We start from the raw sequence: 16168 nt of genomic DNA on the forward strand, positions 1-16168 counted from the left end.
ATCCAATAAAACAGACGATGATTTTTGAGGATCTCTTGCTTTGAACCAAATGGAAGTTTAAAGACTCTCCATAAAAGAACAATCTTAGTCTTTTTAATGATACATTTGTTTATATTCCTTCCTTTTGGTACCTAGCTGGCCATTTTGCTCATAACAGTTTTCAGTTAATAAAGGGTTATTAAATGTCTAAACTGTATCCGCGAACTTGAAACATAAGAATTTTGATATTTTCTGTTTGTTGTTGTGAGTTGTGAATCTGTCTTTTAATTGTTGTCGTTAATGTGAATCGTATAAAAATGTTCAAATTTTTATGATATGTATTTGATAACATGTTTTAATTATGTAAACCATGTCATCGGTGTTCGCTACGGAAGCGTTGAAGATAACTGTAGCTCAGATATGTCAAAACATTGGTTGGCATGCTGTTCAGTCTTCACCCCTAGACATACTTGTAGATGTTTTACAACGATTTGTATCGGAGATCTCTAAAGCGGTTCATAATTATAGTGTACAGTGTAAGTAAGTGCTCGAAACCTTATCTTTTTACTCTCGTTTTTGCCATATACTGATAAATAATTCTGGTTTAAGAGTAAGTTTTGGTGAGTTAGTTGTTTTGTGATTTCGGTTAACAGTAACCAATTTTATTTTGAAATTATTGTGCTTATCTGATAATACCATAAATTATGAATCGTATTTACTATAGATGCAATGTAAATAATGTAATTTTTTTAAAATGACATTGCGATGTCTGATTGCATTATATAATATTAGACATTATTTTTGTTTACATTTGTTTTATTTTATTGCAATATATAAATTTTTTGAAGAGTTTGTATAGCTCATGTTATTTTTTGAAAACTTCTCCGCCGGTATTTTCAATTTAAAGTGTGCATACACTTATTAGAATTGAGTAGATTAGTATTGATTGCCCTTTGGATTGTATTTATTCACAATTTGTATTAATACAAATTGTATCAATTATAATTCGAAGCTTAATTTTCATCCCTGGTTTCAGTTCCTTATTTGTATCTCTTTATGATGGATCAAGGTGCTCTTTGAAAAATATCCATATCGTTATCCAATAAGCTGGGCTCCTACGGGTCATACTAACAGGGAAACACTGAACTATACAAAATATTACAGAAATGAAACCGACTCGAAGGGTATAACTCTTGTTCATCTCTGGGCAAACCTCTGCAGGTTGATTTATTTTATTAAATAGTCTTGATTAAAATCAATTTGTTGCCTTGGCGATCGTAGTTGGCGTGGCAGATCGCGATACGGAAATATTCCTCACGAATAATAAAGCAATTTTGTTTTGTTTGTGAACATCTTATTTATTTATTTTTATTTATTCATCAGATATTTTTAAAAGAACTAATAAAGTTTCAGTCTTTTAATATTTTAATTTATTTATAGATTTATTTAAGACCCACGGCTCCACCGAAAGACATTTAATTATTTAGCATTCCATAGCCAAAAGAAATTGGAAACTGCTGATCTATATAACGCTTTTTTTATAATCAGTCGTATTTAAAATTCGATAATTAAACAGATTATTGATTGTCTGCATGAGTGCTCTTAGAAAACTGCTACTATTTTAAATATTTTTTGAATACTGAATCATGGGTTGCCATTCCACATGTAGAACTGGGAAATACAGGGAATTTAAAAATCACCAAAAATGCTGGGAATTTTGATTTTTTCTTTACAAACTGGGCAAATACAGGGAATTTTGTTTCTTATTTCCGTCTTTTAAAAAATGGTGACCCCTCAAAGCGTATTCTATGGGATATTTAACCATGATGTTTCATCTTTACTCAACTATTTCATTTACTGTAGCATTATTTAAGTATGTTTAGGTGTTTTTCCAGCAATTAAAACTAATAAATATAATTAGCCTTATATAGCTCACACAAGAGCACAGTAAATATTGTTTCCTCTTAATATTTTGTGTATAATATGGACAGGGAAAACACAGGGAACTTTTTTTTCAGATTTGAGTGGCAACCCTGTTAATATATTCAAATTTTTCATCTTATAAATTTTATTTTATTCTTTAAATTTTAATCCTGAATGTTTTTTGTTTTCAGATAATCGTACTGAAGTAAACCTTGATGATCTTGGCTTAGCATTTCAAGATTTTAGCATTTTACTTCATGAGATTCAAGAATATGCCAACAATGTAGATTCTGTTCCCTTTGCATACAAAATTGTAGATTTCCCGATTCAGAGGACACCTAATTTACAAATTCCCAAATCAGACAGCCGGGAAGTTTTGATGCGTCCTGAGCACATTCCTAGCTATCTCCCGCCTTTACATCCTGATCTTGATGGTAAACTATTATTTTTTGTTTACAACTATAATATTTTCATTAATGTATTCCTAGCTCATTAAATGTTTGTTTATGCTTAATGAATAGCTTAATGCTTTTGAATAATTCTGACATAATTTTAAATGCTGAGTTGGAGTTTCTTTCATAATCAAACATTTGTGGTCTATTATTTCAAGCGTAACTCTTTGCCTTTCACTATTCTTAAAGAAGTTATTGCAAAATAATGATTTAATTTAAAAAATTTCCTAGGACAGTTGTGTCACTTTTTCAAAGAAGGCTACAAAAAAAAAGTATTTGAGGTTGAGGAGCATGAAATTCAATTGTTATATCTAGTATTAAAAGCTTAATTTTTCTTGACAGCTGTGAGAACCATATCAGTTTGTCCTAAAACAAGAAAATTTTTCTTAAAACTTATGTCTTAAACTAAGCTTCAATTGTAAAGTCTGCAAATTTTCACATCTTTTCAGACAAGGTATATTTTTTAAGACAAAATCAAAAATTGGATGGAAATCATTTAAATTATTCTTAAGAAATAGAGTTGAAAAAATGTGTTTTTTCTTCTTATTATTATTAACTGAATGCTATTATTCAAATTCAAAATGTTGACATTACAGCTATCATTGTTTTTGGCAAAATTGCATACCTTACTATTCTGGCTGTTTTTTGTCATTAAAAAATGAAAAACTACTTCATGAAAAATTATTAATGGTTATTGAAAATTATTTTTATAAAGATCACCTTTAATTAAGATTAATTTTATAGTAGTACTATTTTATTGGAATGTGTTAAATTTTCAAGCTATTTCAAAAATTTCAAATTAAAAACATTTAGGGATTCCAATGTCTCATTTTTTACCTATTTTGTAGCTAAAAGAGCTTCATTAGTCTTTCGAATCATTAACTTTTTGTAACATAAAATTAAACAAATGTAGAGTAATTCTATAAATGATTTTTAGTTTGTGCTTTTCCTAACACATATTTGCTGGTTTAAGATTTTATCAATTTATTTTGCCATAAATTAGTGTGTTTCAGTCAATTGTCAACAGTCAGTGTATCAATTGTGTTAAATTATTATTTTTTAAAATTTATTGCTTAAATTCTATACAAACCAACTTTTGCTTTAGATAGTTGTAGCATGTTGTAGTTGTATGTAATTATCAATGGAAATATTTAAAATACTTTTCAGATTTTTTTAATAACAATTTTAAAATATTCTTTTTATTTTATTTTTAGAAGAATCATTATATCCTCAGCCCACTAGTATTGATGGTTTAAAGAAAAACGGTGATGTTGGAGTGAATTGTTGCGATTCCACATCATCCCCTCTAGGCAGTCCGAGACATGGAATAAAGCGATCTGATTGGTCTACAGATTCATTCAATAAAAGATCAAGGTCTGTAAATTTTATCAATAAGTATTTACTGCATGGCTCATAACTTGATTGAAAACTTTCATTTGCATTTTCATGAAAGATCTTAAAGTATATTGAAAATACTACAGTTTTACAAACCACATGTATGTATAGCAATAACTACCGAAAAAAATATCACAAAAGTTACTTAAACTTATGGTGAATCAGCACAGAAAAAGAGCATCAAAAGTGATGAGCACTCTAAACGTTGAAATTTGCATACTGCAAAAGCATTGTATTGAAAACAATATAATTTTTTAAATTGAAGAAATTTGCATATTGCAATAGCAATGTATTGAAAACAGTATAATTTTTTAAACTGAAGAAATCCTTAGCGACGACCACCAGAGAAAACGAACCCCCCAAAAAAGCTTGAAACTGCATGTCAAAATTTCTGATCTTTTTTATTTTTCAAAAATGAATTATATTTGCAGGTGTTTCAGCGGGCCGTACATCTAGAGCTAGCAGGCTGCAGGTTGTGCACCCCTAAGCTAATGTATCATTAGCATAGCTGTAATTTAAACAAATGAAGTTTATTGGTACTACTTTAAAGAAAACTTATTTCATAATTTTTTATAATTTTAGTTTAATGCAGAATTTTAAAATCTATTTATCCATATTTGATAGACGGCCGGAGAATTCATACTTATCATTATGAATTTTTAGTATGAATACTGGGATAAATTCATACTTATTTGATTAAAAAAATTAGTATGTTATTTGTAACTGTGCAAATTCAATGCAATAGTGTATATGAATAAGATAAATCTAATAGTATGAAAAATAAGATTTAATTATGTTATTTTAACAATTCTTTATATAATTGTAAAATAAGTCATTATTGTATTTATTCACATAAAGTATTAAAAAAGTCATTTTTATTTCTGAAAAAATGTTGTAATTTTTTTCTGAGCTGGTGTTTTTTAGTTTTTACTTATTTTAAAATTATATATATTAAACAGCTTGTAAATTAATAAATACCATTATTTAAATCAGATTGCAATTATAAGCCGTTTCCATTTCTTTCTCTTGAATTTTAAAAAAAAAAAACCTATTTTATCGAGAACCTATTTACTGTGGATTTTTTTCTACTGCGGAAGAAACTTGTCATCCCTGATTGAAATAGAGTTGTTGAAGGAAATTGTTATTTATATTTAATACAGCTGTATTTATTTTTTATTTTTTTGTTGCCTTGAATTACTGCATCAAATCATTATCTGCCTAACCACATTACTTTTGTTGTGTTTAATTAATATTAGCTTTTTGTATTTTAGGTACTACATAGAAGAGGAAGGAAGGCCTATGAGAGAGGTGACCAGTGTATTTATGACCCCAACTGGATTTGTTTCTCCTGTTCATGAAGGAAAATCAGCTGAAGCATCTCTTCCTTGCTTAGTCGATTCCCCACCTCCTACACCTGATCCACCTCCTCAGTCTACAGTTTCCTCAAAGAAAGATTCTAAGGTTAAAGATGTGAAGAAGGAGAAGTCATCTAAACCTAAAAAAGACAAAGAATTAAGCAAGAAAGATTTAAAGAAGCTAAAATCTTCCAAAAAAGAGAAAGAAAACAAAGACAGCTCCAACAAGCACGAGAAACTGGGGTCTCTTTTGGTCAGTTCGAAGAAAGAGCACGGTAGTTCTCACAAGTCGAGTAAATCCGACAAAGCAAAGCCTGAAGACCCCCTTCGACCGAAAAGCAAAGACAAAATCAAGTTGAAATCTCGGAAAGATGAGGCTCACAAAATGAAGGAAAATTTCAAGCTGGGAAAGATGAAAGCAAAACTGAAGCATTCAGCAGCATCTGGCTCTTCATCCCACGTTAAACCAATGAAATTATCCAGTTCCAAAAAACTGAAGGCGGCTAGATTAACAAAATCAATTAAGCATTTCAAAGGGGAGCGAACTAAGATTGTTGAGCCTCCCCTTCCACCATCTCCACCACCAGCTCTAGTAATACCAGTTTTTCCTAAAGAAATTTGTGAGCCTAAGATTTCCGTGGTTGAGCCAGTAGTTGAAAAAGAAGTGAGAAATGACTTTTTGGAGGATGAGGATATGGACTTCAGAGAAGAATCCCCAGAACCGAGACTCGTCATCGACGATTCTTTAGAGACTCAAGCTCGACAAGAGAAGGAGTCTCGCCTGGAAGTGATCGACTCGTGCATCGAAGCAGTCATCCGCCGTGGCGAAGAGGAGTCGGAAACCGAAAACAAGGCTATGGACGACACAATCAATTCTGTGGTTCGTGGCCCTGGTCCCGGTCCTATGATGCGAAAGCTGGAGGCTAAAGATATCTATGACTTTACCGATGCCTCAGATAGCTCCTCACTGTCGTCGTGTGATATTCCTCCCCATTCTCCAGTGCAACCTCCCGCTAAGAAAGACAAAAAATCCTCGGACAGTAAGAAATCATCCGACAGTCCTAAGCGGAGTAAGAAGGAGAAAAAGAAAAAGGGTGCTAAGGAGGCAAAGGCTAAATCTATGAGTCCTTACTCACCGCCACCCATTAAAAATCAAAAATCTAACTTTATTCTTAAAGTGGATGATAGGACTCCTTCGCCCATTTTAAAAGATGATCTGTTGAGCAGTGATGGCTCTACGCCCAGCTCTTCTCCTAGATCTAATTCCTTTTTTGATCATTCACCACCTCCACAAAGCTCTACGCATCAATCACCATTGCTGTCAAACATACCTTCACGACCACCCCCATTTGTACCCGGTTCTAGTTATAATACGACTAGTCCCTTCACGTCAGTGCGACCTCTCGGCCATATTCAGACAAATCCTCATTTTCCGACACCTCCCCTGTTTGTGAATCCAGGTAAATCAGAGAATGGTTCTTCGTTTCAAAACTTGCAACCTTTGAATCTGGCCAAGTCTGGACCTTCACCTGTTAAAAGCTCACCTGAAAAATCTTTTGAACTGAATTCTGCCTCTCTTTCCTCTCCTAAAGACTCATCAGATCTTATCAAAAAGGCCGCAAATATCTTGGAAAAGGTTTGTTGTGATCTCTTCTTTAAACTTTGTTTATTTTTTTGGTGATATTTTCTGTAAAACTATCCAGTCTAATGTAGGCCAGATAGGATGGAATTCAGCTTCTAACTCTTTCTCCCATTGAATTAAGTACCCTAATTATTTTAAGATAAATGATAATCTGCAAGAGTACTTACTGTTTACTAATACACAAGTTTTTACACAATTGTGAAAAATATAGCAGAAAAAGTCGAACTATATAAGTTTTGCATACGGCAGGCCGATAGCAGTAGGTTCGTTGATAAACAGCAATACTAAAAGGGCCAGGCTTGTTGGTTATTATTTTAAAGACTTGCTTTTATTGGAAAAAGTGTGTTTTTATTGGCTTTTGTATATTTTATTATTTAAAATTATCAGATTGGTATTTAATTTTGTTAATTACTTTTCAGTAATATAAAATTATCTTACCAATTTTATAATCCATAAATGGATATAGTGATGCAAATTTTAATGATGTAATTCCTACACAAAACTCACTTGAAAATGACATTTTTATCTGAAATTGTTCTTAACCTAATTCAATCATGTTCTAATTTCACCTAACTGTGCTTTAAATTGATTCAGAATAGTTATTTTTTAAAATTGTACAAAATCTTTGGTAAGATAGGCATTTTCTATTAAACTGCAAATTATTTGTTCAAAATAACTTATATTTTGTATTATTCATGTACTTATGCTGCACTGTATAATTTAATTTTTTATTGTAGTTCTAGTCCTTAGTTTAAATTGTTCCTTGCACCTTTCAAGGCTAAAACTGTTGCTACAAACTGTCCTAACATATTATCACATAGACATTCTTTTTTAGGTTCTTAAAAAAAAAAAATTTTTTTTTTGACTGCATATTCCACCACTTCATTGGTAGTATATAATATAAATATGCTTTAGAAATAAAAAATAGATATGCTGCAGAAAAGAAATTATGGCGTAGCAAATTATTTATATTAATTAGCATTTATTATGTAATGACAAAACTAGTGTTAGTAACTTATAGGAAACAGTATAGCTTCAACAAGATCTTGGATAGAGGACCGTAGATCTAATTTGCTAAACTTCGGAACTAAGAATAGTCTCTCTACTCTAACTTGAATAGGAGGAAGAGCTGTTACTATTAGGGCTAATTTTAACTTTTCAGGATGCATTTGTAAAGATTCTAAAAAAGGTGTCTTGCAATCACGTTTCCCTATCTCTTTAAGGGCTGCATAAAAATCTTGTTTGTATTTTTCATTTTTATATCTAAAGGCTCTTGTTTCTTTATTTTCATTAGTTTTGCCTTGGTCTCTTCAGTATTATCCAAATATGTCTCAAAATTTAATTCCTCAGTGGAAGAGGATGAAAGAGACTCAATTTGTCTGCAATCTGACTGTCCTGATTTAAATACTCCAATTGTTTTGAGAATAATTTCATTCTTAGTGAAAACTCATAGATGCCTTTTTAATTTGTTCATTATACAATAAAATTCGATGTTTTTGACATACATCTATTCATTCCTGCCAGTTTTCACTCTTTCTGAGAATAGATTTTCCATGTGGTAATGAAACAATTTCCGAAAAACAATCTTACTCAAAAATATGTTTATATTTTGACCAGGTTGGCAAATTCACTATCATAAAGACAATTATGCTCTTATATATTTATTGTAATTATTTTATGTCGTGGTGGTCAAACTCATTTATAATTTTTATTAAAATTCAAAAAGTTTAATGGAATGACATAAGTTTTGCTACCATTTTAAATGTGAAAATAAAATCTTCCGTAAAAACTGGAAGATATATATTGAACCCAACAACATCTCAGTGTCTAGCAAACTAGTTTTTTTTTCATTTATTTATTCTGTCAATAAAATAGAAAATAACTAAATATTTATTTGTGTATATAACCCGTAAATTAAAAAAAATTACTCAATTTTCCAATTATTTTTTTAATATAATTTTAATTTCATTTCAAATTCAAACTGTCCAACAAAAACTGAAGTAGTGATAGACTTGTTTTTAGCGACTTCAAGACTCCTTACTCCCCAAAAAATTTGCTTAATTGAGACTCCAAGGTCATACTCCTCATCCTGCAACAGGTCTCACAGAAAGCCGGTTCCCATCTTTTTCATTTTTTACTAAGTTGTTTAGATGCGAGAGCCTAGTGTACTGACCTTTCCAATTTTTTTTTATAATATCTTAAAAAGAAAGATTTTTGTATTGAAGCAGAATTGTCTATTGTTATAGATTGATTATTTTGCATGATTTTACTTCCAATTACTAAACTACAGAAACTTTGATTACCAAACTCCTCAATTTTTGTTGCATTTAATTCTTATTTTTATATCTATGATTAAGCTTATATGTTTGTGGGGTGATTATGTATTCTGAGCTATTTTTTTGGTGCATTCAGGGTTAAGATGATTTAAATCACTTTATTTATTTAAAAGGAAAAAACGTCTTCAATTTAAATAACCTGATTTTTTAAGAAGTTATTATTTTTATGTTGTAAGTGTTTTACTCAGTTTTTAATATGTAATGGTATTATTGATAATGAATGTTTTTTTTTCATTTTTTTTTTCTCAAAAAAATAAGTTCTTAATTTAAGTATATTCTAAAGGTTGTGATTTTTATTTAAGCTGGATTTCAGGTTTTGTGCAGGCAATAAGCAGAAGGAGTTAGGTATATGTAATTAATGTTAAATTTTTAAGAATAAATGTCAACAGACGTGTGATCAAAATATATTTAAAAAAATTATTAATAAGTTATATTACGTTTTAAATAAGTAAAAAAAAAATATCTGATTTTAATCAAATTTAAATGTTTGCATTTTATTTTTAAGAAAATGGTTTATCATGCATAAGTTCTTGAGATTGATTTCAGTTTATAAAGTTTTTCAAGTACGTGTTTTTATAGTTTGTTTCTATTTAAATATTGATCTGTGACGTAAACAATGAGTTAATATTTGTTTATATATAGCCAAAAATGAAGGATCGAAAAAAAGATAAACTAAAAAAGAAAGGCCACAAAGAAGTAGATAAAGTAAAAGATAAAAAAGAAAAGGAAAAAGAAAAAGAGGAAGTGAAAGAAAAAGAAGTGAAGAAGCCCAAAGAAAAGCCAAAAGGAAAGTCAGAAAAAGGCTCAAAAATTGATAAAAGAAAATCAAAACCTGAAAAGAAGAAAAAAGAGGAAAAGGTTTGTGTTTCACTTTAAAATGTTTTTGAAAATAAAATTCTGTAATTGAATTGTATTATTTTCATCAGGGGGGGGGGGTATGACTAATTTTCGTTTTGTTGCTTCTAACAAACTTTTACCCCTCCCTAAGAAAAGTAGAAAAGTCTTGGTGGAGATATCTATATTATTTAAAGAAAAATCAAGTCTATTTAAATTCATATAATTTTTTATTTTTGTCTGAAACAGATTAAAGAAGACAGCACTGTGCCAAAAATGACATTGAAATTAGCCAGTGGACCTGGATCTACGAAAATGTATGTTGATTACTTGTTCTATTTTTATATATTTTAATTTCTTTATAAATATTATTTTTTTCAAATTCTATACTTTTTACTGTTTTATATTTAAGGGTTTTCTGTGTTCTATTAGTCTTGTGAAAATGAATTTTCTGAACTTTTGTATTTTGCTTGGGATTATTTAAAAATTTGTCTGATGTTAATTTTACGAGTACTATGGTGTGCATATAGGAAAAAAATTCAAAATTATGACTCTTGGTAGGTTATGATACATTTCCAATTTTAGTTTTGCTTAATTGTTTTTTACATTAAGTTTAATTATATAGCTTAATTGCAATTTTTATTTAAAAAACATGGCAGTTCAATATAACAATTGCAATAAGCAGAACAGGTTTTATTATTGAATGTATTGAAAATGTGAATTTTGAGCTATAGAGATAAAAAATGAGCATGTCAAAGGTAAAATTGCTTTTCTATTTTTACCAAATTGTTAAAATGAGAGGTAATGAAATTGTACAAACAGTGACAAGATTAGGAATTATGAGCATGATAGAATACAATTACAAAATTGCTTTTTATTGTTACCTAAATGTTGAAGGTGATATGTTAGAAAAACAAAGCCAGGGAATATTGACTTAAAATTATATTATAATTCAAGATTATTTTACATGCGTCTTTTTAAATTTTTATTTGTATAAAACTTAAAATTATTATTATTTTTTAATGTCTTTCATTTTTTAAATTTTTTTTTATAGTGAATGCCTAAAGTATAAATAATTTTAACAAATACTACTGAATTTTTTTTTTTATCATGTCTTAACATTATTCCATTCATACTTTTCTCCATTCATTCTTTTATATCTCATCACATTATTGAATACTTCTTTATCAAAAGTTTTAGGACTTTGTCTTTTATTGATCCATTTAGATTTTTATTTATTGTTCTTTAGAAGTATTTTTTTTACTCTTTCTATTCAAAATTTAATTAACGTAAATTTGTGTGTAGTTTGTATATGTTAGAAGGCATGTTTATATTTTTTATTCTATAGTGTAGCTCGCCTATTGTTATTTGTTTTTTTAAATTATGTATTTTTGCTATGAATGATGTATGACTATCTTAAACTTCATGGATTTTAATTCATTCTTCATGCATAGTTGGTGATGGGATATTAATTTTGATCTTACAAGCTCTATTTATTCTTGTAGTAGCATGTCTTGAATGTATTTGAGTTAAATTAAATTGTTTTCTTGAAAATATATTTATTAGATAATTTATTCTCTCATACTCATGAATTTCTTAATTTAATATATCTGAACTTTTAAAAGTGAATTGGGTTGTTTTAAGTTATTCTGCTAGGAGCTATTCAAATATTACTTTAGCATCTAACGGAAGAGGGGGGTTAGCAATTAGCTTATTTTTGGTGAGGTATGAATTGGTTATGTGAAGTGCTAATTTAAAAATTTATTTATAAGGAGAAAAAAATTTTTAACAAAAATATTACATTGGGAACAATTTCAAATTAGAATTGAAAATTGAGCTCGGAGAAAGAAAGAAAAATCAAAAAGTTTAAGATTTTAGAGAGTTTTGAGCAGGGAGGAAAAATGCAGTAGATTCCTACAAGTTAACATATTTTACTGAAAATTTCCTAAATCAAAATGAAACATAGATTTTGTTTTATGCAAAGTTACATATTTTGTTTGAATTTAATGTTAATATCAGTAATCAAAATTAAAACCAATACCAAGTTGACCAGGAGCAGAAGCTCTCCAGCAGATTATTACAGCATCTTCAGCTCATTTAGTCATCAAAGCTTTCTTTTTATGTGTACCTAATAATAAAACAGGAGCAAATTGCTGAAATTCCTTTTTAAAATATTTCTAACTTGTCTCTCTCTTAATTTGTTTCTAATTTTTAAACTTGTGTCTAATGAAGATTAAAGAGCTAAATTGAGAATATTTGGCAAGAAACAAAAGGGAACTATTTATTTATTTTTTTTACTTGATTACAGTATACTTAAATAACTAGTATGTTACACTATTAGATTTATCTGAATTTCGAGAATAATAATCTCTACCTGAGAGCGTTGAAGGAAAAGCAAATTTGGATTCATGAAAATAGTGCAATATTCACTGCGACCGAGGGATGTTTTGACTTTCTAACGTTAATATGGTAGGAATTTTGTAATTGTAATATTTGAACAGCCCCTTAAATAGCTGGGGGATCTTTTTGTTTCATTCTGTCTCATGCATGGATTAATAGGTGTATTTCAGTGGTTCTGTTATCTCAATAGGCTGAAAGCATTTAAATTTTATAGAATTTAGGACTAGCATATCTATATTTTTTATATTGCTGGTACTTTTTCTTTGGGTTCCTTTGTATATAGCATGTTTTTATCTTTATTAGAGGTGACTGGATTCCTTGCATGTTTATCAGTGACTGCATGCTTCCTTTGTTTAATCTCCCAAAATTTTATTCTTCCCTTCCAGCTTTGTTAAACCTAATACAAAAAATTCCACATCATTATCTAGCAGCCCATCACCCTCACATGATATGGAAGATGATATACCATCTCTTCCACCTCGCGTTCCTACACCGTCGCCTCCACGTGAACCAACGCCTCCACCTCGGCCAAGAACGCCAACACCTCCTCCGCCATCACCTCCCCCTGTTGTGAAACCTGTGAAAGAGCTGAGCCCTCCTCCTGTTGTTCCGCCTCCTGTAACAAAATCTACACATTCCAGAGGGCGTGGACGAGGCAGGAAATCAGCTTCTGCTGCTAATCCGCCTGCAAGAACAGTTATTACTGAAACTCTTGGGACTATTGTTGTGAGTATTCAAAAAAGTTATTCATTCATTTACGCAGGAATACCAACTAAAACACATTTTCTGTACTTTCTGTGGATTATAACTCTGCCTATAGGGTAGTATAGATAACCACGGAAAATTATTAAAGTAGAACTTCAATCGATTCTTTATCGTGGAAATTTTTTTTGCGAATGAGAGATACAGAGAAGCGACGCATGCGAGTCAATATAAAATAATGATTTAAAAATGTATTGACATTATCAAACTTTAACATTAATAAATTTACAATAAGTATTAAAAATGTTAAAATAAAATTTTTTGTTCTTACTAGTAGAAATGTTTATGATGCAGAGGGAAAGTTAATTAACATATATATTTGACATTTTACAAAAGAAACGAAAAATAAAATGTAGATATAGTTTGAATACACTCTTCTCTTTGCAACTAAAGCGATACATTTTCAACATGTGTAACAGATTACAGTTCATTTTTATCGTAATTTGGTGTGATTAAAGAAAGTTTTAATCAAATGCAGAAAGTTGTGATTAGGGGTGTAATGAATATACGGCCGTCGACCGAATATTTAGCCAAATATTCAGTTGATCGTTCAAATATTTGGCAAAGTATTTTTCGGTACTTGTTTCATTATAAATAGTTTTCATATATTTAATTATGAAACTTGCACACAGTTTGGAAACATATGTTCTGGAAGACAAATAAAAAATCGAAGTTTAAAGAATTGTAATTTGTTTAATAAGAATAATAAGAGAAATAATGTTTAATAAGAGAAATAAATAAAATGTAGGTATAATTTCAATTCAGTCTTCTCAAGTAATACATTTTCAACATTTGTAACAGATTGCTGTTCTTTTCTGTTGTAAATTAGTGATAATGCTGAAAATTTCGAATTATTTTAAAAGCTTTGAGTTGTGCAACTGTAACACTGGTACTGTAACTATAATTGTAAAAGTGATAATGCTGAAAATTTCTCATTATTTCAAAGGCTTTGAGTTTTGCAACAGTAACACTGGTTGTGATTCTGTTTCACAGTCTTTATTTGTATTATTTACACTTTTTCAGTGTCTTTGATTCCATTATTTCAGTCCATGTCGGACCACAAGTGTCATAATTTGCACTGTAAATTAAACTACAATAACTCAGGTTTTACAATTAAATTATCCGTAAGGTAACAACTTGAATTTTTATTCCTTTTGAGTTAAGGTGCAGCAAGAAAACTCAGATAAAGTTATTGCGTCGTAGAAGTTCACTATTATTTTTTAAAATTTGTGTGCTCATTTTTTTTTGACTACCACTTTCACTGTGAAATATTACATAATATATCAAGCAAATTAATACCTCTGAGGGGGCTGAATTTGAGATTGATCGTTCTAAGGATCAGGTCAAAATTACGATCTGTGGGTGAATGAATGGAGTATGATTGGGTTCTCCCTGTATAACAGGCTGCGACGTGTGTGTTACTGAAGTTGTATTCATGGCCATAGATAGCGCCATTGAATAAATAAGAAACACAACCTTCTGTCTTAAAAATCGTTTGATTTCAAGCAGGCTTGCTGATTGGCAGGTTGAAAATTCCACCTTTTACTTAGCATTTTAGCACATGCAAAAAAAAAAAAAAAAAAAAACCCAACCTATTTATAACATTCAAAATAAAAATATCACATTTGAGTATATATTTTAATTTAAAAATTGTGCCTAAACCATGGAGCATGGTGGATTTGAAGAATTTGTTCTTGTAAAATTCGAAGTAGCTTGTAAAGTTCCGTAGTAGAACTAAAGAATTTGTGCTTGTAATTGAAATTTATGCTTGTAAAAATTTTCTTAGTGATCTTAAATATGTTGAGCATATATTTGAAATTTATTATCTATGAAAAGATTTTAAAATTTTTTGAAATAAATGAAATTCAAATAGGATTTTCAGGATTTGCCACTTTTCTCAAACTGTATGAAAATATGTCACTTAATACAAATTGCAGACACTTAAAGGAAAAAGTCATACCTTATTTATTAAAATAAATTAAACTTTCTATATTTAAATTCACATTTCTGCATATTGCCTTTTAATTACATTATTGTTTTGGTTTAAAGTACTTCAAACGCTATAAATTCTGTTACCTCTGTTAGTTAAATTATTTCTTATTTTCAAATTTCCAGGGGTGGTTGTACTCTGGGTGTACCCTGGACTTCTGGGTCTAATTATTAAGAGCGAGGGATATTTTTCTGAGAATATTGTGAAATTCCGTATTTCTCAAGACCATTGGTTCTCAGATTTTCATGTATCAAAAACTTATAATCCGATAAAATTTTTACAGGATTCCGCAATCTAAAATTAAAAATTTTAAACATTTCCTAATTCCCATTATTGAGAATTTACATACATGTTATTCTTTTGGTGCGGTAGATTTTTGCTATTCTTATTCGCACGGCCTAAATATGAGTTTTTTTTTTTTATTAGCGTAATTTTAAAGTTACACGCTGTGATTCGTATTCATTTAACATTGTTCACGGCGATTGGTATTCATGTGATTCAATTCTCCAATGTTGTGATTTGTATTTACACATTTTCAAAATAAATATTTTAAATTTGTATTCACGTGAATTTAAAATCCAATGTCAAAATTTGTATTCACGTAAGTCCAATAGTGCAATTTGTATTTACGTGTTTTTAATATCAAACATTGATTTTCGTATTTTTGCATGATTTAAATATAAATTGCGTTTGGTATTCACATGTTTTTAAAATTTAATATTGCGATTCACAGGGTTGGCAAGATTTTGCCGCAGGTGGAAAAAACCATGGTAAATATCGGTAAAAACCGTCCTGGCAAAAACAGGTTTTTGCCAAGAAAATTGGCAAAAAGTGGCAAAAACCTATATTTTCCAAGATGAGAGGACAAAAACACATTTTTGATACAAAATTATTCCTAAAATTGAAATATATACTATGAATATAAATAATTACAAAAAAATTAACAAAATTATTATTCCATAATTAAATGATAATGTAATAATATATCATTTTAGTAGTTTAAAACATTATTGATTGGAAAATTTGTGATTATTCTCTTTTTTCCAGTGAAATGAACTTATTTTAAATTAATATAACTATAATTTAAAGCATAAAATATC

The 16168-nt window shown here is 29.5% G+C and overlaps 1 protein-coding gene across 1 annotated transcript in view; it reads left to right on the forward strand.

Moving 5' to 3' along the window:
• The window catches only part of LOC107439200 (transcription initiation factor TFIID subunit 3), a gene marked incomplete in the record, with an annotated part of 28980 nt that continues 12812 nt past the window's right edge, over positions 1 to 16168 (forward strand). Inside the window, 7 exon segments of the mRNA XM_043051808.2 lie at positions 1 to 515; positions 2094 to 2336; positions 3569 to 3728; positions 5021 to 6740; positions 9725 to 9940; positions 10166 to 10233; positions 12703 to 13042. Of these exon segments, the coding sequence (XP_042907742.1) occupies positions 350 to 515; positions 2094 to 2336; positions 3569 to 3728; positions 5021 to 6740; positions 9725 to 9940; positions 10166 to 10233; positions 12703 to 13042 (2913 nt within the window).

This window comes from Parasteatoda tepidariorum, chromosome 5 (genome assembly GCF_043381705.1).
Source record: "Parasteatoda tepidariorum isolate YZ-2023 chromosome 5, CAS_Ptep_4.0, whole genome shotgun sequence".
Lineage (NCBI taxonomy): Eukaryota > Metazoa > Arthropoda > Arachnida > Araneae > Theridiidae > Parasteatoda > Parasteatoda tepidariorum.